General features: G+C 38.3%; 1 protein-coding gene across 3 annotated transcripts in view; it reads left to right on the forward strand.

The window, feature by feature from the left end:
- The window catches only part of LOC123552806 (E3 UFM1-protein ligase 1-like), a 385,734-nt gene that overhangs the window by 344,771 nt on the left and 13,985 nt on the right, over positions 1–26,978 (forward strand). For all 3 annotated transcript variants that reach the window (XM_053540920.1, XM_053540921.1, XM_053540922.1), the window contains 4 exons: positions 596–726; positions 6,307–6,387; positions 12,540–12,631; positions 12,997–13,208. In XM_053540920.1, the coding sequence (XP_053396895.1) occupies positions 596–726; positions 6,307–6,387; positions 12,540–12,631; positions 12,997–13,208 (516 nt within the window). The remainder of the gene's footprint in view (positions 1–595; positions 727–6,306; positions 6,388–12,539; positions 12,632–12,996; positions 13,209–26,978) is intronic.

Consider the following 26,978-nt stretch of genomic DNA (forward strand, 5'->3'; position numbering starts at 1 on the left):
TGGGTCTCACTCGGAGCGTTGAAGTCGTCATGTAAGGAATCCATCCAGCTGGCTTTTGGAAGGTCAGTGGTTCTACCCATGTGCCCTCTTGTGATGAAATAATAGGAGGGGCACCTGGGGTTTTCATCCACCATCAAAGCTGGAAAGTCGCCATTTGACCTATAATTGTGTTGGTGCAACATTAAACCCAACAAAATAAATAAATTGTGCAGTTACTGAAAGCATCAAAGGTAGCATTTTGTGTTCTACGAGCTCTTGTTTTCCTTAGAGCAGTCATCAGAAATTGCATGTGGCAGATAAATGGAAAAAAGTGATTAATCTACGAAAAATTTATACTTACTTTTTTCATTTTCAGGGCAAGAACATTATTGGGAATAAATAAAGACATTTTTAGACTTTAGTATATATTAAAAACTTGGAACTGTCACTCTTTACTAGAGTCTTTTTCTGGGTTCTAAGGCATAATGTCAACAAAATAAAACAACAAAAAACTTTAGTAGCAGTTTCCATATTATATTAAACATTTTTCTTTCTATGGTTTATGATATACAGCTAAGTCTTGCGTCAATTTCTAAAATAATTTTCTATCTTGCAGATGAGACACAGACAAATCTAGTACGGCATTTATTAAGGACAGTATGCACAGATATAACAAATGTAGTGCTGAATTCTGTAGCCACTGACCAAATGTTATCTATTGCTGACGAAACAAAGTTTACTAACGAGGTATAGTATTATATATATAATTTAGCTAAATGTGATCAAAGCGCTGAAAGCACAGAAAGGTTGAAACCTTTCGATATGCTGCTAACAAATTATAATCTGAAGAAATACAATGTTGTTCTGGTAAGGAGTGTGTATGTAGCCTTCACTTTCACAGGAGCTGGTATTAAAGGCATGAAGGTTGTTATTCACCGGATATGCCACCGTGGTCTACTCGAATGTAGTCCATATTAATATATAGTGCGATTTTCCCCGACTAGTACAGGCTATTTTCATGTGAAATATCAGCTTTATTGGTGCTTGATTGTAAAGAAGAATGTCTGCTAATGTTTTTAAGCTACGTTATATGCTTCAGAAGGTTAGTCAAAGCTGTTTGGTAAAATGAAAGTAAAAGTATGTATTTCCTGATGTCTACCTATACAATATTAGCGTTTCCATCACGTGTATCAGTCACGTGACCATGGCTTCACTCCCATAAGTAGCCATGTGCACCTCCTCAGATCTTTTTCTACACAAAGAGCTAGGTTTAACATGTAATAAAGTTGTAAAATACATCCATCTAGAATCTGAGTAGACGATTTAATGAGAAAAATAGAGGGTAAGTCAAGGTCTGTGCACCCTGAACAATGAGAACAATGGAGGGTAGGTCAACGCAGCCTAAACAAAGGCACTGGTGACGGACTCGCTTAGGTATGACTTAATCAGTAGCAGACGATGTTTTCCAAACCATGTTTATTCAACAGTAACTACAAAATCATTGTGTACATAAATGCACTCCTGGTGTTCCCAAACTGCGCTTATCATTTAATTTTAAGAAAGATAAAACAGAAAATGGGTCATTGTTGTCCTGCTGCTCACCAGGGTATCAGACGCTATTCTATAAGTAATCAGATCTCCAACAGTTCAACTCCAATAATATGTATGTTTACTATGAATCAAGTTTATTCGATAATTGTAAGTTAAAGCATATTTCCAAGAATTGCTAAATTGTGGTGATAAATTAGTAAATCAAAAGAATTATCAAGCATAAATTAGAAGGATATGAAAATAATATCGTAGAATCAGACGTCTAGACAATGCTCATCGTACAGTACCAGAATGCACTTACTGCAGCCACAACACCCAGAAAAGTTCAAGAATTCAACACCTCAAAAGTTCAACTCCAAGATCATTCTCCAAGTAATCAGATCTCCAAGATTGTAAATTTGCTCAACTCCGAAGACTATCAGTTTGCCAGGTTTCAAGTTTTTTTAGCTCACCTGTCACAAAGTGACAAGGTGAGCTTTTGTGATCGCGCGGTGTCCGTCGTCCGTCCGTGCGTGCGTCCGTCCGTAAACTTTTGCTTGTGACCACTCTAGAGGTCACATTTTTCATGGGATCTTTATGAAAGTTGGTCAGAATGTTCATCTTGATGATATCTAGGTCAAGTTCGAAACTGGGTCACGTGCCATCAAAAACTAGGTCAGTAGGTCTAAAAATAGAAAAACCTTGTGACCTCTCTAGAGGCAATATATTTCACAAGATCTTCATGAAAATTGGCCAGAATGTTCATCTTGATGATATCTAGGTCAAGTTCGAAACTGGGTCACGTGCCGTCAAAAACTTGGTCAGTAGGTCTTAAAATAGAAAAACCTTGTGACCTCTCTAGAGGCCATATATTTCATAAGATCTTCATGGAAATTGGTCAGAATGTTCATCTTGATGATATCTAGGTCGAGTTCGAAACTGGGTCACGTGCCTTCAAAAACTAGGTCAGTAGGTCTAAAAATAGAAAAAGCTTGTGACCTCTCTAGAGGCCATATATTTCACAAGATCTTCATGAAAATTGGTCAGAACGTTCACCTTGATGATATCTAGGTCAAGTTCGAAAGTGGGTCACGTGCCGTCAAAAACTAGGTCAGTAGGTCAGATAATAGAAAAACCTTGTGACCTCTCTAAAGGCCATATTTTTCATGGGATCTGTATGAAAGTTGGTCTGAATGTTCATCTTGATGATATCTAGGTCAGGTTCAATACTGGGTCACGTGCGGTCAAAAACTAGGTCAGTAGGTCTAAAAATAGAAAAACCTTGTGACCTCTCTAGAGGCCATATATTTCATGAGATCTTCATGAAAATTGGTCAGAATGTTCACCTTGATGATATCTAGGTCAAGTTCGAAAGTGGGTCATGTGCCTTCAAAAACTAGGTCAGTAGGTCAAATAATAGAAAAACCTTGTGACCTCTCTAGAGGCCATATTTTTCATGGGATCTGTATGAAAGTTGGTCTGAATGTTCATCTTGATGATATCTAGATCAAGATCGAAAGTGGGTCACGTGCCATCAAAAACTAGGTCAGTAGGTCAAATAATAGAAAAACCTTGTGACCTCTCTAAAGGCCATATTTTTCATGGGATCTGTATGAAAATTGGTCTGAATGTTCATCTTGATGATATCTAGGTCAAGTTCGAAACAGGGTAATGTGCGGTCAAAAACTAGGTCAGTAGGTCTAAAAATAGAAAAACATTGTGACCTCTCTAGAGGCCATACTTATAAATGGATCTCCATAAAAATTGGTCAGAATGTTCACCTTGATGATATCTAGGTCAGGTTCGAAACTGGGTCACGTGCGGTCAAAAACTAGGCCAGTAGGTATAAAAATAGAAAAACCTTGTGACCTCTCTAGAGGCCATATTTTTCATGAGATCTTCATGAAAATTAGTGAGAATGTTCACCTTGTTGATATCTAGATAAAGTTCAAAACAGGGTCACATACCTTCGAAAACTAGGTCAATAGGTCAGATAATAGAAAAACCTTGTGACCTCTCTTGAGACCATATTTTTCAATGGATCTTCATGAAAATTGGTCTGAATTTTTATCTTGATAATATCTAAGTCAAGTTCAAAACTGGGTCACATGAGCTCAAAAACTAGGGCACTATGTCAAATAATAGAAAAAACGACGTCATACTCAAAACTGGGTCATGTGGGAAGAGGTGAGCGATTCAGGACCATCATGGTCCTCTTGTTTTAACAAATGTTAAATTGTGTGGCTTAATAGGTAAATTAAATGGGGATTATCAACAGTTCTAGCTGGGTTGGCATATAAGTGAGGACTGTTCTAGAAAGGTTCAGAATTCAAAAGCTATACATGTATATCATCTAGGATGTACAGTCTGCAGCGGGCTACATCAACAACAAATAATATATATACACATTTCTGCAAAATCAACTTCTAGTTTAGCAGACCCTAGAAATACAATGTATTGATATCACGACTTAATCGTGACACCAATACATTAAAAGTGTTGCAACCCCACTTCTTTAATTCATGGGCTGTTGCATTTAAACTCCGCTACTTTGTTAAAAAAGTTTCTACAAACAACCGACCCTGCTAAAACAACAGTAGAAGTCAGTGGGGTCCACCAAACTAGAAACTAGACCTATCTACCCCAAAATCCTGCTGTTTCCTATATTGAACTTATATAGCTGCAAGTCACTAAGCAAAGCACTGGCGGGGCACATGAATGGAATGTAGGGTTACATCGAGAGAAGACGCAAATGCCCCCTTGTGATGCTTTGGTTCTATTTTGCTTAAATGAAATCAAACAGTTTCATTAATCGGGGACACATATGTAGGCCAACATCGAGAAATGTCACATCATGTAAAAGCCCCCACGTGATATTCTACATAACTAATTACTCATTACGTACTGCTTTGCTTCTATTTTGCTTAACCATCTATTTTAAAGACTCTGTAGTTTTCACTCTGATTTATTAACGTTTCGGCCTTATGGCCTTTATCAAAATGACAAATTTCAAGTAAACTACATCATGGTGTTCTTTTAATTCATTAATGTCATTGTCAAGTACCGCTAAAATCAAGATTTATCTTATGAATAATAATATAGGTCTATTTAATATTACATCTTGAAACAAATATATAACATAAAAAAACGTGCAGATGCAGCGTAACATATTACTTATATTGCCACTTTTAAGTAATGTATCAATATATACTACAGCTGTATTTACATAAAAATAGGAAATCTTAAACAAATATTTTGACTCAATTTTACATCAGTCATGAAAAAATATTAAAAGATAAAATTAAATTTAGGAAAATAAATAATATAAATTGGTCATTATAAAAGCTTTACAAAAATAGGAAAAAATTAAGAATAAAGGGAAGTTAAAAATAAAGGGAAGTAATTCAAAAATCTAATCTTTTTTTAGACAAAATCAAATAGTTTGTTATATAGTAAACTCCTAAGTAGTGATCTCCTTTGCCACTTGAAGCACTGCGTAGGAGTCGGAACAGGTAGGAAGAATCACATGTATATATAAATATATATGTATATATATATATATACAAGTACAAAAAATGATTCAGATCATATTTAGTTTTATTACTGACGAGTGCAATATGTAATATTAAGGCTAAATCAGAGAAATCTTTATAATACGTTTTGAACTATTTTTATCAGCATATTTTCTTGCACTTTGGTCACATCCGGGGTTTTCTGAAATGTTTTAAAGGAATACACCTTCACCTTTCAAATTAGCTATGATCGATGGGTCAACAGACCTAAAAACATATTTTTCACAGGAAATGACACATTCTTTAACCTTATTGTATTTATATATGTATGAAAATATCAACAGAGTGTAGAACAATGTTTAGAGAACAGTTTGTATCAATAAAAATATCTGTTGATTAGCCTGAAAAACGGGTAAAAACCTTACGGCGGATTAATCTGCCTTTCAGTGAAAACTGTCAGTATGATATATTCTTGCAAGCTCTGAAATGCGGTAGTTAAGGTCTCAACCTAAAAATGTAAATACATTACAGGGCTGCCTGGGAATCCCTTCATACTTGTCTTTTTGCCTGAGGTATGCATTTAATACTGCTAAGTGTTAAATGTTTCCGATTGAGTTTTTCATATTGGCGACATCTGAGGAAATATGACCAACTTTCCATGTAAAGTATTGATTAGTCAGTGTTTGTCTTTATGAACTATGTCACATGAGTGATACAGGACCTTCATGGCCCTCATATTTATTGTCCTACCTATGTCTGCTAGGGAAAAGCATCACAAGGTAATACCACTGATTTCAACTAATGTCTCAATCAAATCTTTTATGCCCCCACACATATATGTGGGGGGGCATATAGTGTTACTGCTCTCCGTGCGTCCCAAAATCTTGTGTCCAACTCCTCCCACTCTATTAGTGTGATCCGCTTCAAACTTTGATAGAATGATGAACAACCTTGATGTGTAGATGACCATAAAGGAAGGAATGTTTTTTGTGACAATTTTGCCACAGTTCTGGCCCTTTGATAGTTTTTGCTATATAGAATATAGAGAAAAATCTTGTGTGTCCGACTCCTCCCACACTATTAGCCTGATTTGCTTTAAACTTTCACAGATGAACAACCTTGATGTGTAGATCATTAGATGACCATAAAGGAAGGATTTTTTTCTTTGAATATAGTTACTGCTGTTATGACCCTTTGATAGTTTTTGCTAGAAAGAGGATGGCACAGTATGTGGGAGCATCCGTGTCCTATGGACAAAATTTCTAGTTCAATTTGTATGTTACAGAGTCGTGTCAAACTAATAGGAAAATTGCCCAGCAATATTCAAGGAGATTTACAGAAATTAAACACTTCATTAAATGGAAAGGTAAATAAATATTTTCAGTTTTATGAGTCCCCTACTGGTTGAAAACCAGTTTTGGGGACTATAGGATTGCACTTTTCTGTTTGTCCATCCGTCATTCTGTCCATCTGTCTGTTTACAATTTCATGTCTGGTTCATAACTCTGTCATTCGTCAAGGGATTTTTAGCTCGACTGTACGAAGTATAAGGAGAGCTATCCAACTCGACCCGGCGTTAGCGTCTTTCCGCGTCCCCACCTTGGTTAAAGTTTTTTTTACACTTTCTCTTTTTTCTTATCTCTGTAATTACTTGGTGGATTTGATTCAAACTTAAAATAGTTATTCCTCATCATCACCCACATCATCTGACCTAAGTGCCATAACCCTGGTACTAATATTTCATGATTTATCCCCCCTTTTCACTTAGATTTTCAGGTTAAAGTTTTGATGCACTTTCACTCTATCTCTGTTATTACTAAATGGATTTGATTCAAACTTAAAATAATTGTTCAACATCATCACCAACATCATATGACAGAAGGTGCAAAACTCTGGCACAATTTTTTCATGAATTATTCCCCCATTTTACTTAGAATTTCAGGTTAAAGTTTTGATGCAATTTCACTCTATCTCTGTTATTACTGAATTGATTTGATTCAAACTTAAAATAGTTGTTCAACATCATCACCCGCATCATATGACACAAGGTGCATAACTCTGGCACAAATTTTTATGCCCCCAAAGGGAGGCATATAGTTTTTGAACCGTCTGTCTGTCGGTCTGTCAGTCTGTCGGTCTGTCCGCAATTTTCGTGTCCGGTCCATATCTTTGTCATAGATGGATGGATTTTCAAATAACTTGGCATGAATGTGTACCACAGTAAGACGACGTGTCACGCGCAAGACCCAGGTCCGTAGCTCAAAGGTCAAGGTCACACTTAGACATTAAAGGATAGTGCATTGATGGGCGTGTCCGGTCCATATCTTTGTCATAGATGAATGGATTTTCAAATAACTTGGCATGAATGTGTACCACAGTAAGACAACATGTCGCGCGCAAGACCAAGGTCCGTAGCTCAAAGGTCAAGGTCACACTTAGACATTAAAGGATAGTGCATTGATGGGCGTGTCCGGTCCATATCTTTGTCATAGATGAATGGATTTTCAAATCACTTGGCATAAATGTGTACCACAGTAAGACGACGTGTCGCATGCAAGACCCAGGTCCGTAGCTCAAAGTTCAAGGTCACACTTAGACGTTAAAGGATAGTGCATTGATGGGCCCATATCTTTGTCATCGATGGATGGATTTTCAAATCACTTGGCATGAATGTGTACCACAGTAAGACGATGTGTCATGTGCAAGCTCCAGGTTCGTAGCTCAAAGGTCAAGGTCACACTTAGACATTAAAGGATAGTGCATTGATGGGCGTGTCCAGTCCATATCTTTGTCATCGATGGATGGATTTTCAAATAACTTGGCATGAATGTGTATCACAGTAAGACGACGTGTCACACGCAAGACCCAGGTCCATAGCTCAGAGGTCAAGGTCACACTTAGACGTTAACGGTCATTTTTCATGATAGTGCATTGATGGGCATGTCCGGTCCATATCTTTGTCATTCATGCATGGATTTTAAAATAACAATGCATGAATGTGTGACACAGTAAGACGTGTCGCGCGCAAGACCCAGCTCCATAGGTCAAAGGTCCTAAACTCTAACATCGGCCATAACTATTCATTCAAAGTGCCATCGGGGGCATGTGTCATCCTATGTAGACAGCTCTTGTTCATGAATTTTTCCCCCTTTTTACTTAGAATTTCAGGTTAAAGTTTTGATGCACTTTCACTCTATCTCTGTTATTACTGAATGGATCTGATTCAAGCTTAAAATAATTGTTCAAAATCATCACCAACATCATATGACAGAAGGTGCATAACTCTGGCACAATTTTTTCATGAATTAAGCCCCCTTTTACTTAGAATTTAAGGTTAATTTTGATGCATTTTCACTATATCTCAGTTTTCATGAAATGCATATTGACTTCAAACTTGAAGTAGTTGTTCCACATCGTCACCCACATCATATGACACAAGGTGCATAACTTTTGCACCAATATTTAATGAATTATGCCCCCATTTTGCTTAGAATATACTTATATAGTGTTTTGATACACTTTATCTTTACCTCTCTTATTACTTAATATTTTTGACTCAGGCTATTGTGCAATATCTTCATTCACCATTGGAGTCACTCCAGTTTCCTCAGATGTGCCCAGTTTCACTATCCAGCATCGAATTAGTCGAGCGCGCTGTCTCCTGTAACAGCTCTTGTAATATTACTTGGCACAAATGCTAACCCTAACCCTATAATGAGCTGATGTGGCCTGCACAAAGCTTAAAGGTCAAGGTGTCACTTGGAAGTCAAAGGTCAACAGGGCTTTTTAGCTTGACTATTCAAAGAATAGTAAAGCTATTGGACTCGTCCATGTGTCCACGTCCCGATTTTGTTAAGTTTTTGTATGTAAGCTGGTATCTCAGTAACCACTTGTGGGAATGCATTGAAACTTCACACAATTATTCAGTTAATATTATGACTTACATTGCACAGGTTCCATAACTCTATTTTGCTTTTTTGTGCCCCCCCCCCCCCCCCCCATGAGTGGTGCGGGCATATAGATTTGCTCTTGTCCGTCCGAAGTTCGTGACGCGCCTAGCTCAAAAAGTATTTGATATAAATTGATGAAACCTTGCATGAGTCTTTATCATGATATGAACTTGCGCACCTCCTATTTTTCATCTGGGTCCGCCCCCTATTTCTAGAGTTATGGCCCCTGAAATAGTCAAAAATGCACATTTTCACCTTGTGACACGCCTAGCTCAAAAAGTATTTGATATAGATTCATGAAACCTTGCATGAGTCTTAATCATGATATGAACTTGTATATCTCCTATTTTTCATCTGGGTCCGTGCCCTATTTCTAAAGTTATGGCCCCTGAAATAGTCAAAAATGCACATTTTCACCTTGTGACACACCTAGCTCAAAAAGTATTTGATATAAATTGATGAAACCTTGCATGAGTCTTTATCATGATATGAACTTGCGCACCTCCTATTTTTCATCTGGGTCTGCCCCCTATTTCTATAGTTATGGCCCCTGAAATAGTCAAAAAATGCACATTTTCACCTAATTATGTGCCTCACTCAGAAAGTATTTAATGTAAATTCATGAAACCTTGCTTGAGTCTTTATCATAATGTGACCTTGCACACTTGGCATTCTTCTTGAGAATTTTAGCGTTTATTACAGAGTCACGGCCCTTGAAATAGCCAAAATAGTGGACTTTTTGTTTATGATGCTCATAGCTTAAAAAGTATATGGTATAAAATAATGAATCCTTTTCATAATTTTTTTTTTTTAGGCGATACCCAATTAAGACTGCAAACATTTGAATTATTTAACCTTATTTGTGACAAATGTACCAGTGGGGGGGGGGGCACCCTGTGTCCTACAGACACATTCTAGTTTACAAAAAATAATGCCCCTTTTAATACACCTGTTTGAAATACGGGGCGTATTATAGGAACGCCCCTGGCGGTCGGCGTCCATAGACATTTTTCGGAGCATATCTTTTGGGAACGTCACTGGCGGATGGGCGGGCAGCGTCCACAGACATTGTCCGGAGCATATCTTCTTCATGCATGGAAGGATTTTGATGAAACTTGGCACAATTGTTCACCATCATCAGATGGAGTGTCATGCGCAAGAACCAGGTCCCTAGGTCTAAGGTCAAGGTCACACTTAGAGGTCAAAGGTCAAATTCAAGAATGACTGTCCGGAGCATATTTTCTTCATGCATAGAGGGATTTTGATGTAGTTTGGCACAATTGTTCACCATCATGAGACAGAGTGTCATGCACAAGAACTAGGTCCCTAGGTCTAAGGTCAAGGTCACACTTAGAGGTCAAAGGATACAAGAATGAAAACTTTGTCCGGAGCATTTCTTCTTCATGCATGGAGGGATTTTGATATAACTAGGCAAAAATGTTCACCACCATGAGACATAGTGTCATGCACAAGAACCAGGTCCCTAGGTCTAAGGTCAAGGTTACATATAGAGGCCAAAGGTCAGATACAAAAATGACTTTGTCCAGAGCATTTCTTCTTCATGCATGGAGGGATTTTGATGTAACTTGGCACAATTGTACACCATCATGAGACAAAGTGTCATGTGCAGGTCCCTTCTTTAGAATTACTTCCCTTTGTTGTTACTATTAATAGCTTATATTGTAACTTTTTCATTACTAGTCGTAGGGAAAAATTGAGACCACTTTTCTGTAGTATAACTTGCATGTTACATCCAACTTTGAGGTGTATTTTGACCTATCTCTACCTGGTAAGGATTTTTGTGTGGACGTACAATTTTTTTTTTTTTTTTTTTTTTTTTTTTAATTTGATTTATGATTAACTTCCCTTAGCTGTTACTATAAATAACTTATATTGTAACTTTTTAGCAAGTGCTCAAAGTGAGCTTTTGTGATCCCCCTGTGTCCGTCGTCAACAATTTAACTGTTAACAATCTAGAGGTCACAATTTTGGCCTAATCTTAATGAAACTTGGTCAGAATGTTACCCTCAGTAAAATCTTGGACGAGTTTGATATTGGGTCATCTGGGATCAAAAACTAGGTCACAAGGTCAAATCAAAGGAAAAGCTTGTTAACACTAGAAGTCACAATTTTGGCCCAATCATAATGAAACTTGGTCAGAATGTTACCCTCGATAAAATCTTGGATGAATTCGATATTGGGTCATCTGGGGTCAAAAACTAGGTCACCAGGTCAAATCAAAGGAAAAGCTTATCAACACTGTAGAGGCCACATTTATGACTGTATGTTCATGAATCTTGGTCAGAATGTTAATCCTGATGGCCTCAAGGTCCAGTTTGAATCTAGGTCATGTAGGATGAAAAACTAGATCACCAGGTCAAATCAAAGGAAAAGCTATTTAACACTGTAGAGGCCACATTTATTACCATATCATATTGAAACTTGGTCAGAATGTTAATCTTGATGATCTATAGGCCAACTTCAAATCTGGGTCAGGTGGGGTCAAAAACTAGGACACTAGGTCAAATCAAAGGAAAAGCTTGTTAACACTCTAGAAGCCACATTATGACATACTGACCTACTTTCTTGTTTTTAGCTCACCAGAGCCAAAGGCTCAGGGTGAGCTATTCTGATCACTCACCATCCGTTGTCCGTCGTCCATTGTCCGTAAACTTTTACTTTAAACGACATCTCCTCATAATCCGCTAGGCCAATTTCATCCAAACTTCACAGGAATGTTCCTGGGTGAAGCTCTACAAAAATTGTTCAAAGAATTGAATTCCATGCAGAACTCTGGTTGCCATGGCAACCGAAAGGAAAAACTTTAAAAATCTTCTTCTCAAAAACCAGAAGTCCTAGAGCTTAGATATTTGGTGTGAAGCATTGCCTAGTGGACCTCTACCAAAATTATTCAAATCATGACCCCGGGGTCAAAATTGACCCAGCCCCAGGGGTCACTTGATTTTACATAGATTTCTATAGGAAAATCTTCAATTTAAAAAAAAAAAAAAAAAAAAAAAAAAACCAGAAGGCCTAGAGCTTAGATATTTGACATGTAGCATTGCCTAGTGGACCTCTACAAAATTTGTTCAAATCATGACCCCCAGGGGTCACTTTGATTTTACATAGGAAAATCTTCAAAAATTTTCTTAAAAAAAACCCAGAAGGCCTAGAGCTTAGATATTTCACATGTAGCATTGCCTAGTGGACCTCTACAAAATTTGTTCAAATCATGACCTCCGGGGTCAAAATTGACCCGCCCCAGGGGTCATTTGATTTTATATAGGAAAATCTTCAAAACTTTTCTAAAAATAAACCAGAAGGTTAGATCTTAAATATTTGACATGTAGCATTGCCTAGTAGACTTCTACAAACTTTTTTCAAATCATGACCCACGGTGTCAAATTGACCCCGCCCCAGGGGTTACTTGATTGTACATCGAAAAATCTTCCAAAAAAATTCTAAAAATCATCAGTTTGACATTTGAAACATGTAGCTCATATTACTCAGGTGAGCGATCCAGGGTCATCATGACCCTCTTGTTATATCTTTCTAATATATTTTTCAGTCATTAGATGATTTTTTCAATGCATTAGATGTTTTGTGTGGTCCTTCGCATTTGAGTATACTATTCAAGAAACCAGACAAAAAGAAAGAAAGGTATAGTATTTGTTAAATTGAAGCATTTACAATGCATTCAAGTCAAACTTCACTAAATGCATTCCAGGAGTATATTGGTTTGTACTTTCAAAAGGCATTATCATTACATAAAATACACATAAAAAGTCAGTTGAACAATTTAGTTTGAAATGCTGGAAAACCAAGTCTTGAGCATGCACTGTAGACAAGTTAATGATCTATAATGTATGATACCATTTTGTTTGTTGTCATCTTAAATTGATAAAAAATGTTGCAATTTCTGTGTCATTTGAAACAGTTTGCATAAAAAAAACACAGCTGGGTAATACAGTTATTAACAAAGTCAACATTAAAGTGTGATTCTAGGTAATAAATATACATTTCAGACAGTTAACATTCAGCCACAGGCAAGCATTGTGTGAACAGCTGACCAGCGAGACAGATGCAGCAATGACACTACATCTAGCATGTGTTGTATTATTCCACAAGTTTACACAGTGTATATTACATGTTCCTGGTAAATGTGTCCCACAGATCATCTTGTTCCTGAAGGACCATATGGAGCCAGAAAAATTCAAGGAGTTTACTACACTACAAGGTATTGTCTTGTTAATCCCCTGCCACAAGTGGTGGGGGGTTATAGGAATGGTCTCCGTCTGTCCTTCTGTCCTTCCGTAACATTTTGTGTCCGGTCTGTATCTCCTAAACCCCTTGAAGGATAATCATGAAACTTGAATCAAATGATCACCTCATCAAGACGATATGCAGAACCCATGAGTCAGCCATGTCGGCTCAAGGTCAAGGTCACAACTCAAGAAAGGTTTGAGGCTACCATTTCGTGTCTGCTCTGTATCTCTTAACCCTCTTGAAGGATAATTATGAAACTTGGATTAAATGATCACCTCATCAAGATGATGTGCAGAACTCATGAGTCAGCCATGTCGGCTCAAGGTCAAGGTCACAACTCTAAGGCCAAAGGTTTGAGCTTTCCATTTTGTGTCCGCTCTGTATCTCCTAAACCCCTTGAAGGATTTTCATCAAACTTGGGTCAAATAATCACCTCATCAAGACGATGTGCAGAATTGATGAGTCAGCCATGCTGGCTCAAGGTCAAGGTCACAACTTAGAGTCAAAGGTTTGAGCCTTCCATTTTTTGTTCATTCTGTATCTCCTAAACCCCTTGAAGGATTTACATTAAACTTGGGTCAAATGATCACCTCATCAAGAACTCATGAGTCAGCCATGTCAACTCAAGGTCAAGGTCACAACTCAAGGTCAAAGGTTTGAGCTCTTTATCTCCTAAACCCCTTTTAGGATTTTCATGAAACTTGGGTCAATGATCACCTCATCAAGATGATGTGCAGAATTCATGGGTCAGCCATGTCAGTTCAAGGTCAAGGTCACAGCTCAAGGTCAAAGGTTTACCCTTTCACTATCCATACCAGTGGCGGGGGATTTAGCTGTCTTTCAGACTGCCTTGTTATTATGGAATTCTTCTTCTGTGATATGTCTACTAACATAATTGTCTAGTAAATAATTATTTCATCATTGCTAGCTCATCTGAACTTTTGAGAGAAAAAAATGATGAGTTATTGTCATCACTTGATTGGTGTTGGCGTTGCCTGGTTAAGTTTTATATTTAGGTCAGCTTTTCTCCTGAACTATCAAAGCTACTGCTTTGAAACTGGAAAGGGAAGTGAAATTTTTTAGCGCTTTGGACATGTACTTGTCTGAGTCAAATGTTTCATAATATGGAAATAGAGCATGTTCTGGTTTATTCAAGCAGATGATTTTTAGCTCACCTGAGCACAAAGTGCTCAAGCTGAGCTTCTGTGATCACCCTGTGTCCGTCGTCCGTCGTCGTCGTCAACAATTTGACTGTTAACACTCTAGAGGTCACAATTTTGGCCCAATCTTAATGAAACTTGGTCAGAGTGTTTCTCTCAATAAAATCTTGGACGAGTTCGATATTGGGCCATCTTGGGTCAAAAACTAGGTCACCAGGTCAAATCAAAAGAAAAGCTTGTTAACACTTTAGAGGTCACAATTTTGGCCCAATCTTCATGAAACCTGGTCAGAATGTTACCCTCAATAAAATCTTGGATGTGTTCGATATTGGATCATCTGGGGTCAAAAACTAGGTCTCCAGGTCAAATCAAAGGAAAAGCTTGTTAACACTCTAGAGGTCACAATTTTGGCCCAATCTTAATGGGACTTGGTCAGAATGTTACCCTCAATAAAATCTTGGACAAGTTCAATATTTGGTCATCTGGGGTGAAAAACTAGGTCACCAGGTCAAATCAAAAGAAAAAGCTTGTTAACACTGTAGAGGCCACATTTATGACTGTATCTTCATGAAATTTGGTCAGAATGTTAATCTTGATGATCTCAAAGTCCAGTTTGAATCTGGGTCATGTAGGTCAAAAACTAGGTCACCAGGTCAAATCAAATGAAAAGCTAGTTAACTCTAGAGGCCACATTTATGACCATATCTTAATGAAACTTGGTCAGAATGTTAATCTTGATGATATATAGGTCCAGTTCAAATCTGGGTCAGATGGGATCAAAACCTAGGTCACTAGGTCAAATCAAAGGAAAAGCTTGTTAACACTCTAGAGGTCACAATTTTGGCCCAATCTTAATGAAACTTGGTCAGAATGTTACCCTTATTCTTGCATAAAAACTACTTTTTTCACTGGATCCGCCCATGTACAAACGGGAGAAAAATCGTGTGCAAACAAGGCAATTCACGTGCTTTTAATACATGATTTTTATTTTTGAAATGCTTTGCCAGGGACGTATGTATGTATTTCTGCGCAGACTGATATTTGGCATCTGCATCTTGTTTCTTCCGTAATAACTTCTTCTTGTTGCATTATATATACAATGTAATCCACAGTATTTTAGCTGTATCAATTTCAACCCCAAACGTACTGCCCCCCATCAATGTACGCTCTAGCTTCTCTTAGAGTTTACTCCCTTTACAAAGCGTCTGTTCAGTTATTGTAAATAACTGTGAATAGATAAGTATCGCGTGTAACTTGTGCTATTGCCCGTTTTTAGGTATTATATTAATGATTTTTGTTAGTATCAGTCGGTTTGTTTTTACCTGATTGTTCGCAGAATTCATATAATAAACCTCGAAAGCTAGTCACTAGCTTCGTACTCATCCGTACTCTGTTTGTTCGTACTCAAAATAATTCGAATGTAAAGTTGTTATTCTTAAAATAATTGTGTTCCTGTTTATCAAATTTTTAAGTTATATGCAAAATTATGTGTAATGTAACGTTTGTAATAACTAAAAATAAAAACAAGATGCTCAAAAACCTTCAAATCACGCTTTTAGTAGTGTTGTTGTTATGTGTGCCCTGGTTATGGATATTTAAAACATGTTTACCGTTTCCAAGAACAACAAGAATGGTAAATAAAAAATGAACCGGAATCGTCAAGTCATCACATATGAAAACAATGCATTTAGTCGTCGTGTAATGTTTTTTTATTCAAGAATAGCGACAATACACGTTTGTTTTGTGCATTAACGCCTGCAGAAGCCCTTTGGATATGTTTGTGACCTCGACCTTCCGTCTCGGTCACAAACAATCCCGCGGGCTTCTGCAGACGTTAATACAGAAAAGACGTGTATTATCCCTACAATAAAATCTTGGACAAGTTCAATATTGGGTCATCTGGGGACAAAAACTAGGTCACCAGGTCAAATGAAAGGAAAAGCTTGTTAACATTGTAGAGGCCACATTTATGACTATATCTTCATGAAATGTGGTCAGAATGTTAATCTTGATGATCTCAAAGTCCAGTTTGAATCTGGGTCATGTAGGTCAAAAACTAGGTCACCAGGTCAAATCAAATGAAAAGCTAGTTAACACTGTAGAGGCCTCATTTATGATCATATCTTAATGAAACTTGGTCAGAATGTTAATCTTGATGATATATAGGTCAAGTTCAAATCTGGGTCAGATGGGATCAAAAACTAGGTCACTAGGTCAAACCAAAGGAAAAGCTTGTTAACACTCTAGAGGCCACATTTATGACCGTATCTTCATGAAACTCAGTCAGAATGTTAATCTCGATGATCTTTAGGTCAAGTTTGAATCTGGGTCTTATGGGGTCAGAAACTAGGTCACTAGGTCAAATCAAAGGAAAAGCAAGTTAACACTCTAGAGGTCACAATATTGGCCCAATCTTAATGAAACTTGGTCAGAATGTTACCCTCAATAAAATCTTGGATGAGTTCGATATTGGGTCATCTGGGGTCAAAAACTAGGCCACCAGGTCAAATCAAAGGAAAAGCTTGCTAACACTGTAGAGGCCACATTTATGATTGTATCTTCATGAAATTTGGTCAGAATTTTAATCTTGATAATCCCAAGGTCCAGTTTGAATCTGGTTCATGTAGGATCAAAAACTAGGTCACCAGGTCAAATCAAAGAAAAATCTAGTTAACACTCTAGAGGACATATTTATGACCATATCTTAATGAAATTTGGTCAGAATGTTAATCTTGATGATTCCTCGGTCAGGTGAGCGATACAGGGCCTTCATGGCCCTCTTGTTGATTTTTTATGCAGGTAAGAGTTTATTTCATTGTTATTTTTTTAAAAAGAATATCAGAAAGTCAATAAACTTTGTCGGAGTTGAATTCAATATGGCTGCCGTATTGTTTCATTCAGATGTTTCAGGGGCGGATGAATTTTCAAATTCGTAAAATATAAATTTTATTTTTTGCTTCAGTAGACATTTTTATGCCCCCAGTTTGGGGGGGGGGGGGGGCATATAGATTTGCTCTTGTCCTTCCGTCCGTCCGAGAATGTTGTGTCGCGCCTAGCTCCAAAAGTATTTGACATAGAGTCACAAAACTTTACAGGAATGTTAGTCAGCATGTGTAGTTGTGCACCTGGGGTTTCGCATCCGGATTCATTCAGTCATGTAGAAGTTATGGCCCCTGACTTTGTAAAAATTGGTCATTTTAGTGTTGTGTCGCGCCTAGCTCCAAAAGTATATGACATAGAGTCATAAAACTTTACAGGAATGTTGGTCAGCATGTGTAGTTGTGCACCTGGGGTTTTGCGTCCGGATTCATCCAGTCATGTAGGAGTTATGGCCCCTGACTTAGTAAAATATTGGTCATTTTAATGTTGTGTCGGGCATAGCTCCAAAAATATTTGACCTAGTCACCAAAGTTTACAGGAATGTTGGTCAGCATGTGCAGTTGTGCACCTGGGGTTTCGAGTCCGGATTCATTCAGTCTTGTAGGACTTATAGCCCCTGACTTAGTTAAAAATTGGTCATTTTAATGTTGTGTCGTGCGTAGCTCCAAAAGTATTTGACCACGAGTCACCAAAGTTTACAGGAATGTTGGTCAGCATGTGCAGTTGTGCACCTGGGGTTTTGCGTCCGGATTCATTGAGTCTTGTAGGAGTTATGGCCCCTGACCTGGGAAAAAATTATCATTTTAATGTCATGTAGTGGGGGCATCTGTGTCCCATGGACACATTTCTAGTTTACTAAATAAGAGATGAAAACATATGTTGTTCTATGCAGTTTGTGTGAGTTTCATAATAAATAGAATAACAGGCTACTGTCTTTTGATATCAATGTTATCAGGTCTCGGCTGATATGGGCGGAAGGGGTCCCGAACCCCTTCCGCCCATATCAGCCAAGACCTGATAACATTGATATCAAAAGACAGTGGCTGTTATTCTCTATATACAGAGACAAAAAAATCAGATGAGCGTCTGCACCCGCAAGGTGGTGCTCTATTATTATTGTCTGCAACAGTTCCATTTAATGTAAAAAGTGTATAAATTCCTCTTAATCTTTATATCAACACTGTTACTCATTTTAATGCCAAGGGTCATATAGCTTTTGAATTGTCTGTTTGTCCATCCAGTTGCAAGACCTACAACCAGACCTATATATAAATTATCTTTACCCTCATGATTGTTTCTTCTATGAACCTTTTAAAGTGTGTAAATGTTTTTAACAGTCCATTTGTTGAAACTACTAGAGCTGGAATGTAATACAGATGTAATGAGACATGAATTGAGTAATTCATTGCTGCAGCAACTGCAAGCTGGAAAATATTCATCACTAGGAAATTTGAGAGGTTTCATTTTGAATGTTTTTTTCCAGCACTTACTCTGTATCACAGAACCTTAATGTCAGTGCACCCAGCCTCCCTCCACTCCCCCACCCCGCTCCTTGTCTCCAACAAAATTTTTGGCAGGGCACTTAGATTTGCTCATGTCTGTTTGTCTGAATTTGTGTGATACAAATCTCAAAAAGTATTTTACCTTGAGTGACCATACCTCATAGGATTGTTATTCATCATATCAAGTTGTGCACTAGGTGTTTTAATTGGGATTTCACACAGCTGTACCAGAGTTTTGGCCCTTGACTTAGTAAAATGTATACTAAAAAGAATCATAAAGTTTGTGTTGCATGTATCTCAAAAAGTATTTGACCTAGGGTTATGAAACTTACAGGAATATAATTATCATGTGAATTTGTGCACCTTGGGTTTTGTTTGAGACTTTACTCACCAAATGCTATGCCTTTCTGACTCTATCAGAAATATACATAGAAGGGCATAGTATAACTAGATTCTTTCACTGGTCATGGGTGCTGATGGGAATATCTGGCTCAAGGATGACTTTTTAGGTGGTAATGCATGCATAAACAGTTAATGGATAGCCAGATATTCCTATCAGCATCTACAGCCAGTGATAGAATCTTTTTACTCCCTGGCCACGAGTGGTGAGGGGGTTAAAGGAATGGTCTCCATCCATCCTTCCATCTGTCCATAACATTTTGTGTCCACTCTGTATCTCCTAAACCCCTTGAGTGATTTTCATGAAACTTTGGTCAAATGGTCACCTGGTCAAGACAATGTGCAGAACTCATGAGTCAGCCATGTTGGCTCAAGGTCAAAGGTTTGAGCCTTCCATTTTGTGTCCTCTCTGTATCTCCTAAGCCCCTCAAAGGATTTTCTTGAAACGTTGGTCAAATGATCACCTCATCAAGACAGTGTGCAGAACTAATGATTCAGACATGTCGGCTCAAGATCAAGGTCACAACTTAAGGTAAAAGGTTGGAGCCTTCCATTTTGAGTCCGCTCTGTAACTCCTAAACCCCCTGAAGGAATTTCATGATACTTGGGTCAAATGATCACCCTATCAAGACAATTTGCAGAACTTATGATTCAGCCATGTCTGCTCAAGGTCAGGGTCACAACTCAAGGTCAAAGGTTTGAACCCTGTATCTCCTAAACCCCTTGAAGGATTTTCATGATACTTAGATCAAATGATCACCTCATCAAGATGATGTGCAGAACTCATGAGTCAGCCATGTTGGCTCAAAGTCAAGGTCACAGCTTGAGGTCAAAGGTTTGAGCCTTCCATTTTTTATCTGCTCTATATCTCCTAAACCCCTTGATGCATTTTCAAATTCATTGATGTCGACATACATGGACTATAAAATATAATTAACAACGTCAGTGCTTCCACCCAATACTATCAACCCTTTCACTATCCATAACAAAGTGCAGGAAATCAGTGTGGATAAACTGGAAAAACATCACAATGTCTCAAAGACAAATATCAATTTTTAGTTCCAATTTAGTTTTTAGCTCATAGTGAGCTTTTGTGAATGCTCAATGTCTGTCGTCAGTCGTGTATCCATCAACATTTTCTAAAAAAATCTTCTTCTTGAAAACCACTGGGAAGAATTACACCAAACTTCATAGGAATGATCCTAGGGTGACCCCTTTGACTTATTTAGGAAAAAACTTCAAAAACCTTCTTGTCAAAAACTGTAAGGCATAGAGCCTCAATACTTAGCATTTGGCATCATCTAATGGTCCTCTATAAAGATTGTTCAAATTATGCACCTGGGGTGAAAAAAGGCCCCACCACGGGGGTCACAAATTTTACATAGACTTATATAGGAAAAAACCTTCTTGTCTGAAACCACAAAACCAAGGCTTTTGATATTTGGTATGTTCAACTATGTTGCAATGCCTAGTGGTCCTCTAACAAAATTGTTCAAATTTTGTCCCTGGGGTGAACAGAGGCCCTGCCCTGGGGGTCCTAAGTTTTACATTAAGACTTTTATAGGAAAAACACTTTAAAAATCTTCTTGTCTGAAAGTTCAAGGCCTAGGCCTTTGATATTTGGTATGTAGCATTAGGATAGAGCTAGGCCTTTGATATTTGGTATGTAGCATTAGGTCAGAGTTTTTGTGCCATTAGAGATGCCAGTAGATGACCCCTATTGATTTTGGGGTTACTCCGTCAAAGGTCAAGGTCACAGGGGCCTGAACATTGAAAACCATTTCCAATCAATAACTAGAGAACCACCTGACCTAGAATGTTGAAACTTGATAGGATGATTGGTCATAAAGAGTAGATGACCCTTATTGATTATGGGATCACTCCGTCAAAGGTCAAGGTCACAGGGGCCTGAACATTGAAAACCATTTCTGATCAATAACTGGAGAACCACTTGACCCAGAATGTTGAAACTTCATAGGATGATTGTACATGCAAAGTAGATGACCCCTATCGATTTTGGGGTCACTCCATTAAAGGTCAAGGTCACAGGGGCCTGAACATTGAAAACCATTTCCAGTCAGTAACTTGAGAACCACTTGACCCAGAATGTTGAAACTAAATAGGATGATTGGTCATAAAGAGTAGATGGCCCCTAACGATTTTGGGGTCACTCTGTGAAAGGTCAAGGTCACAGGGGCCTGCACATTGAAAACCATTTCCGGTCGGTAACTTGAGAACCACTTGACCCAGAATGATGAAACTTCGTAGGATGATTGGTCATGCAGAGTAGATGAACCCTAACGGTTTTAGGGTCACTCTGTTAAAGGTGAAGGCCACAGGGACCTGAACATGGAAAACCATTTCCAGTCAATAACTTGAGAACCTCTCGACCCAGAATGTTGAAACTTCATAGGATGATTGTTCATGCAGAGTAAATGACCCTTAATGTTTTTGGGGTCACTCCGTTAAAGGTCAAGGTCACAGGGGCCTGAACATTGATAACCAGTTCCGATCAATAACTTGAGAACCACTTGACCCAGAATGTTGAAACTTCATAGGATGATTGAACATGCAGAGTAGATGATCCCTATTGATTTTGGGGTCAGTCTATTAAAGGTCAAGGTCACAGTGGCCTGTTCATGTAAAATCATTTTTTGGAAATAACTTGAGGACCACTTGACCTAGAATGTTGAAACTTAATAGGATGATTGGACATGCAGAGTACATGACCCCTATTTATTTTGAGGTCACTTGATCAAAGGTCAGGGTCACAGGAGCCTGAACAGTGACTTAAGAACCACTAGGCCACGAGTGTTGAAATTTAGCGGGATGACTGGACATGCCAAGTAGATGATCCCTATTGCAGCCAACCATCAGTGTCTCTTTGACTTTTGCTCCTGACCCCTATTGACTTCTTGCCTATAGGACTTTGTATTGGGGGAGACATGCGCTTTTTTACAAAAGCATTTTCTAGTTTTCGTCTGGCTCCACCCCATATTTTCAAAGTTATGGCCCCTGAAGTAGTCAAAAATGCACATTTTCACCTTGTGACATGCCTAGCTCAAAAAGTATTTGATATAGATTCATGAAACCTTGCATGAGTCTTAATCATGATATGAACTTGTGCACCTCCTATTTTTCATATGGGTCCGCCCCCTATTTTCAGAGTTAACGCCACGAAATAGTCAAAAATGCACATTTTCACCTTGTGACGCACCTTGCTCAAAAAGTATTTAATATAAATGGTTGAAAACTTGCATAAGTCTTTATCATGATATAAACTTGCACACCTCTTATTTTATGGCTGGCTCCACCCCCTATTTTTAAAATTACGGCCCCTGAAATAGTAAAAAAAATGCATGAATCTTAGCGCTTATTACAGAGTTATGGCCCTTGAAACCCCATGTGGTTCTGGGATGATCTGTGTATGAAAAGAATTGGAACCACTGCCTTACCCTTGCATGATTGTAAGAGGCGACTAATAGGGTCTTAACATAGGTTTTGCTGTAACTCTGTGATTCCAGCAGGTATGCAAATTTTGGTTCAATACGTCATGTTTTTATTTCGATGTAAATGAGATGTGAACCCAAAATTTGTAGTCCTGTTTGGCGCCATATAACCTATACTGTGTTGGTGCGCCGTAAAACACAAATAAATAAATATGGCCCTTGAAATAGCCAAAACAGTGTTTTTTTTGTTTGTAATGCTCATAGGTCAAAAAGTATATGGCCTAGAATAATGAATCATTTTCATAAAATGTTTGTTGAGGCTATACCCCATTAAGATTGCAAACATTTGAATTATTAATCCCCCGCCACAAGTAGTGGGGGGTTATAGGAATGGTCTTCGTCCGTCCTTCCATCCTTCCGTCTGTCCGTAACACTTTCTTGTCTGCTCCATATTTCCTAAACCCCTTGAAGGATTTTCATGAAACTTGGGTCAAATGATCTCCTCATCAAGACGATGTGCAGAACCCATGAGCCAGCCTTGTCGGCTCAAGGTCAAGGTCACAACTCAAGGTCAAAGGTTTGAGCCTTCCATTTTGTGTCCACTCTATATCTCCTAAACCCCTTGAAGGAATTTTATAAAACTTGGGTCAAATGATCACCTTATCAAGACGATGTGCAGAACCCATGAGTCAGCCATGCCGGCTCAAGGTCAAGGTCAAAACTTAGGGTTACAGGTTTGAGCCTTCTGTTTTGTGTCCGCTCTATATCTCCTAAACCCCTTGAAGGATTTTCATCAAACTTTGGTCAAATGATCACCTCATCAAGGCAATGTGCAGAACTTATGAATCAGCCATGCCGGCTCAAGGTCAAGGTCACAACTGTAGGTCAAAGGTTTGAGCCTTCCATTTTGCGTCTGCTCTGTATCTCCTAATTCCCTTGAAGGATTCATATGAAACTTGGGTCAAATGATCACCTCATCAAAATGATGTGCAGAACTTATGAGTCAGCCATGCCGGCTCAAAGTCAAGGTCACAACTTCGGGTGAAAGGTTTGAGCCTTCCATTTTGTGTCCACTCTGTATCTCCTTAACCCCTTGAAGGATTTTCATCAAACTTGGGTCAAATGATCACCTCATCAAGAACTCATTAGTCATCCATGTCAACTCAAGGTCAAGGTCACAACTCAAGGTAAAAGGTTTGAGCTCTGTATCTCCAAAACTCCTTGAAGGATTTTCATGAAACTTGGGTCAAATGATCACCTCATCAAGACATTGTGCAGAATTCATTAGTCAGCCATGTCAGTTCAAGGTCAAGGTCACAGCTAAAGGTCAAGGGTTTACCCTTTCACTATCCATAGCAGTGGCGGGGGATTTAGCCGTCTTTCAGACTGCCTTGTTGCCCCTTATTTGTGACAAATGTACCAGTGGGGGCACACCCAGTGTCCTACAGAAACATTCTAGTTTCATTTTTAGCTTGACTATTCGAAGAATAGGGGAGCTGTCCTACTCGCCCCGGCATCGGCATGAGCCTTATCATTAGCGTGAACGTGAGCGTCACACAAATGTTAAAGTTTGCGTACCACCCCAAATATTTTCAAAGTCCATTGAGATATTGCTTTTATATTTTGCATACTTGTTAACCATCATGACCCCAGTCTGTAAAAAGGAGGAGGCAACTCTATCAAGCATTTTGACTGAATTATGGCCCCTTTTCGACTTAGAATATGCTTATTGTAATGTTAAAGTTTTACTCATTGCTTATATTACACTATCAAGCACAGAGAATAGTCGAGCGCGCTGTCCACTGACAGCTCTTGTTTGTTACTCCGATTCTTGGCAGAAAAATGTTGATAGGAGGACGGGGGAAAAAATGGGTGTGCAATAAACAACAGACGATAAGTGATCAAAAGCTTTATTGGATGACTCCTTTGTTCGGCAGCACATTGTTGCTCCTTAGGTCACCTCAATATACCTGTTCCCATGTCATATTTTATTTCCCAAATGCATGTCAAATTCACATCAGTGTTGCCATTGTTATTTACATTTGGTTACATCTAGCATATATTTGAGACACCGTAAAGTTTTTCATGCTTTCATCTTCTTGGCCTTTACAGAACATGTGTTTCATTGTTTAATTGTCGATATACCAGATTTCACTTTTTCATAGCATATTGTAAATGGTTCAAAGAAATCTTAAATTTCACACAATTGTTTAATATGGAAGACGCTTTCATTTGAGAGGAAATCGCGCCTATATGACACTGACAGCTAATACACTGACAAATATTGGAGTTGTCATCATCAGAACTCAGCAAAACATCAATCATTGTTCTTAAAAAATTTTGATTTTTCTTTTTTTTTTAAATGACAGAAAATAGGGCAGGAGGGTCTGAGTAACGAAAAATCAACAAACTCTGGCCTTACCTAGTGCATCTCTAACAAGATTGATCAAATTCATCCCTGGGGTGAAAAGAGGCCCCACCCTGGGAGTCACTTGTTATATGAGTAATACAGGGATAAATACTTCAAAAATTATACGATCATATTTCCTAGACTGTTTAATTATAATTACCTGATGACCCCAAGCGATTAGGGGTCACTTGACTGTGACCTTCACCTACTGACCTACTTTCTTGTTTTAAGCACGAAGTGCTCAAGGTGAGCTTTTGTGATCGCCCTGTGTCCGTCGTCTGTCATCAACAATTTGACTGTTTACACACTAGAGGTTCGAGTCTGGGTCATGTGGTTCAAAAACTAGGTCACCCGGTCAAATCAAAGGAAAAGCTTGTTAACACTCTAGAGGTCAGATTTATGACGTATCTTCATGAAACTTGGTCAGAATGTTAATCTTGATGATCTTTAGGTCAAGTTCAAATCTGGGTCAGGTGGGGTCAAAAACTAGGTCACCAGGTCAAATCAAAGGAAAAGCTTGTTAACATTCTAGAGGCCACATTCATGGCCACATCTTAATGAAACTTGGTCGGAATGTTAATCTTGATGATCTTTAGGTCAAGTTTAAATCTGGGTCAGGTGGGATCAAAAACTAGGTCACTAGGTCAAATCAAATGTAAAGCTTGTTAACACTCTAGAGGCCACATTTATTACCATATCTTAATGAAACTTAGTCAGAATGTTAATCTTGATGATCGTTAGGTCAAATTCAAATCTTGGTCAGGTGGGGTCTAAAACTAGGTCACCAGGTCAAATAAAAGGAAACGCTCCTTAACACTCTAGAGGCCATATCTTAATGAAACTTGGTCAGAAAGTTAATGTGGATGATCTTTAAGTCAAGTTCAAATCTAGGTCGAGTGAAATCAGAACCTAGGTCACAAGGTCAAATCAAAAGTAAAGCTTGTTAACTCTAGAGGCCACATCTATGTATATATCTTGGTGAAACTTGGTCATGATGTTAACCTTGATAATCTTTAGGTCAGGTTAAAATTTAGGTCAGGAGGGGTCAAAAACTAGGCCACCAATTCAAATCAAAGGAAAAACTAGTTAATACTCTATAAGCCACATTTATGATGTATCTCAATGAAACTTGGTCAGAATCTGGGTCATATTGGGTCAAAAACTAGGTCACCAGGTCAGATTAAAGGAAAAACTAGTTAACACTCTAGAGGCTACATTTATGACCATTTTATGAAACTTGGTCAGAATGTTAATCTTAATGATCTTAAGGTTAAGTTCAAATCTGGGTCAGGTGGGGTCAAAAACTAGGTCACCAGTGCAATTAAAAGTAAAGCTTGTTAACAATCTAGAAGCCACATTTATGACTGTATCTTCATGAAACTTAGTCAGAATGCTAATCTTGATGATCTTTAGGTCAAATTCGAATCTGGGTCATGTGGGTTCAAAATCTAGGTAACTAGGTCAAATTAAAGGAAAAACTAGTTATCACAGAGGCCACATTTATGACCATATCTTAATGAAACTTTGTCAGAATGTTAATCTTGATCTTTAGGTCAGTAGGTCAGGTGAGCAATACAGGGCTTTCATGACCCTCTTGTTTAAGATACAGTCTTGAAATTTGGATGACATGTACAGTTTTGCACACTGATCTTAAAACTGACTTTCAGTGGCCATGAATGTGACCTACTGACCTTCTTTCTAATAATTTAGCAGTTTGCCATTTTAAACATGTGGCTCATATTACTCAGGTGAGCGATTCGGGGTCATCATGACCCTCTTGTAAATGATATTATGATTGGCGTGTGTCAGTTGACATGCATAGAACAATTTTGTTTATATTTGGCATGAATGTTAACCTCAGTGAGACGGAGTGTTGTGCGTAAACCCCAGGTTCCTATCTTAAAGGTCAAGGTCACAGTTGGAGGTCAAAGGTCATGTCAG

The sequence above is a fragment of the Mercenaria mercenaria genome, chromosome 4 (genome assembly GCF_021730395.1).
Source record: "Mercenaria mercenaria strain notata chromosome 4, MADL_Memer_1, whole genome shotgun sequence".
NCBI classification, from domain to species: domain Eukaryota; kingdom Metazoa; phylum Mollusca; class Bivalvia; order Venerida; family Veneridae; genus Mercenaria; species Mercenaria mercenaria.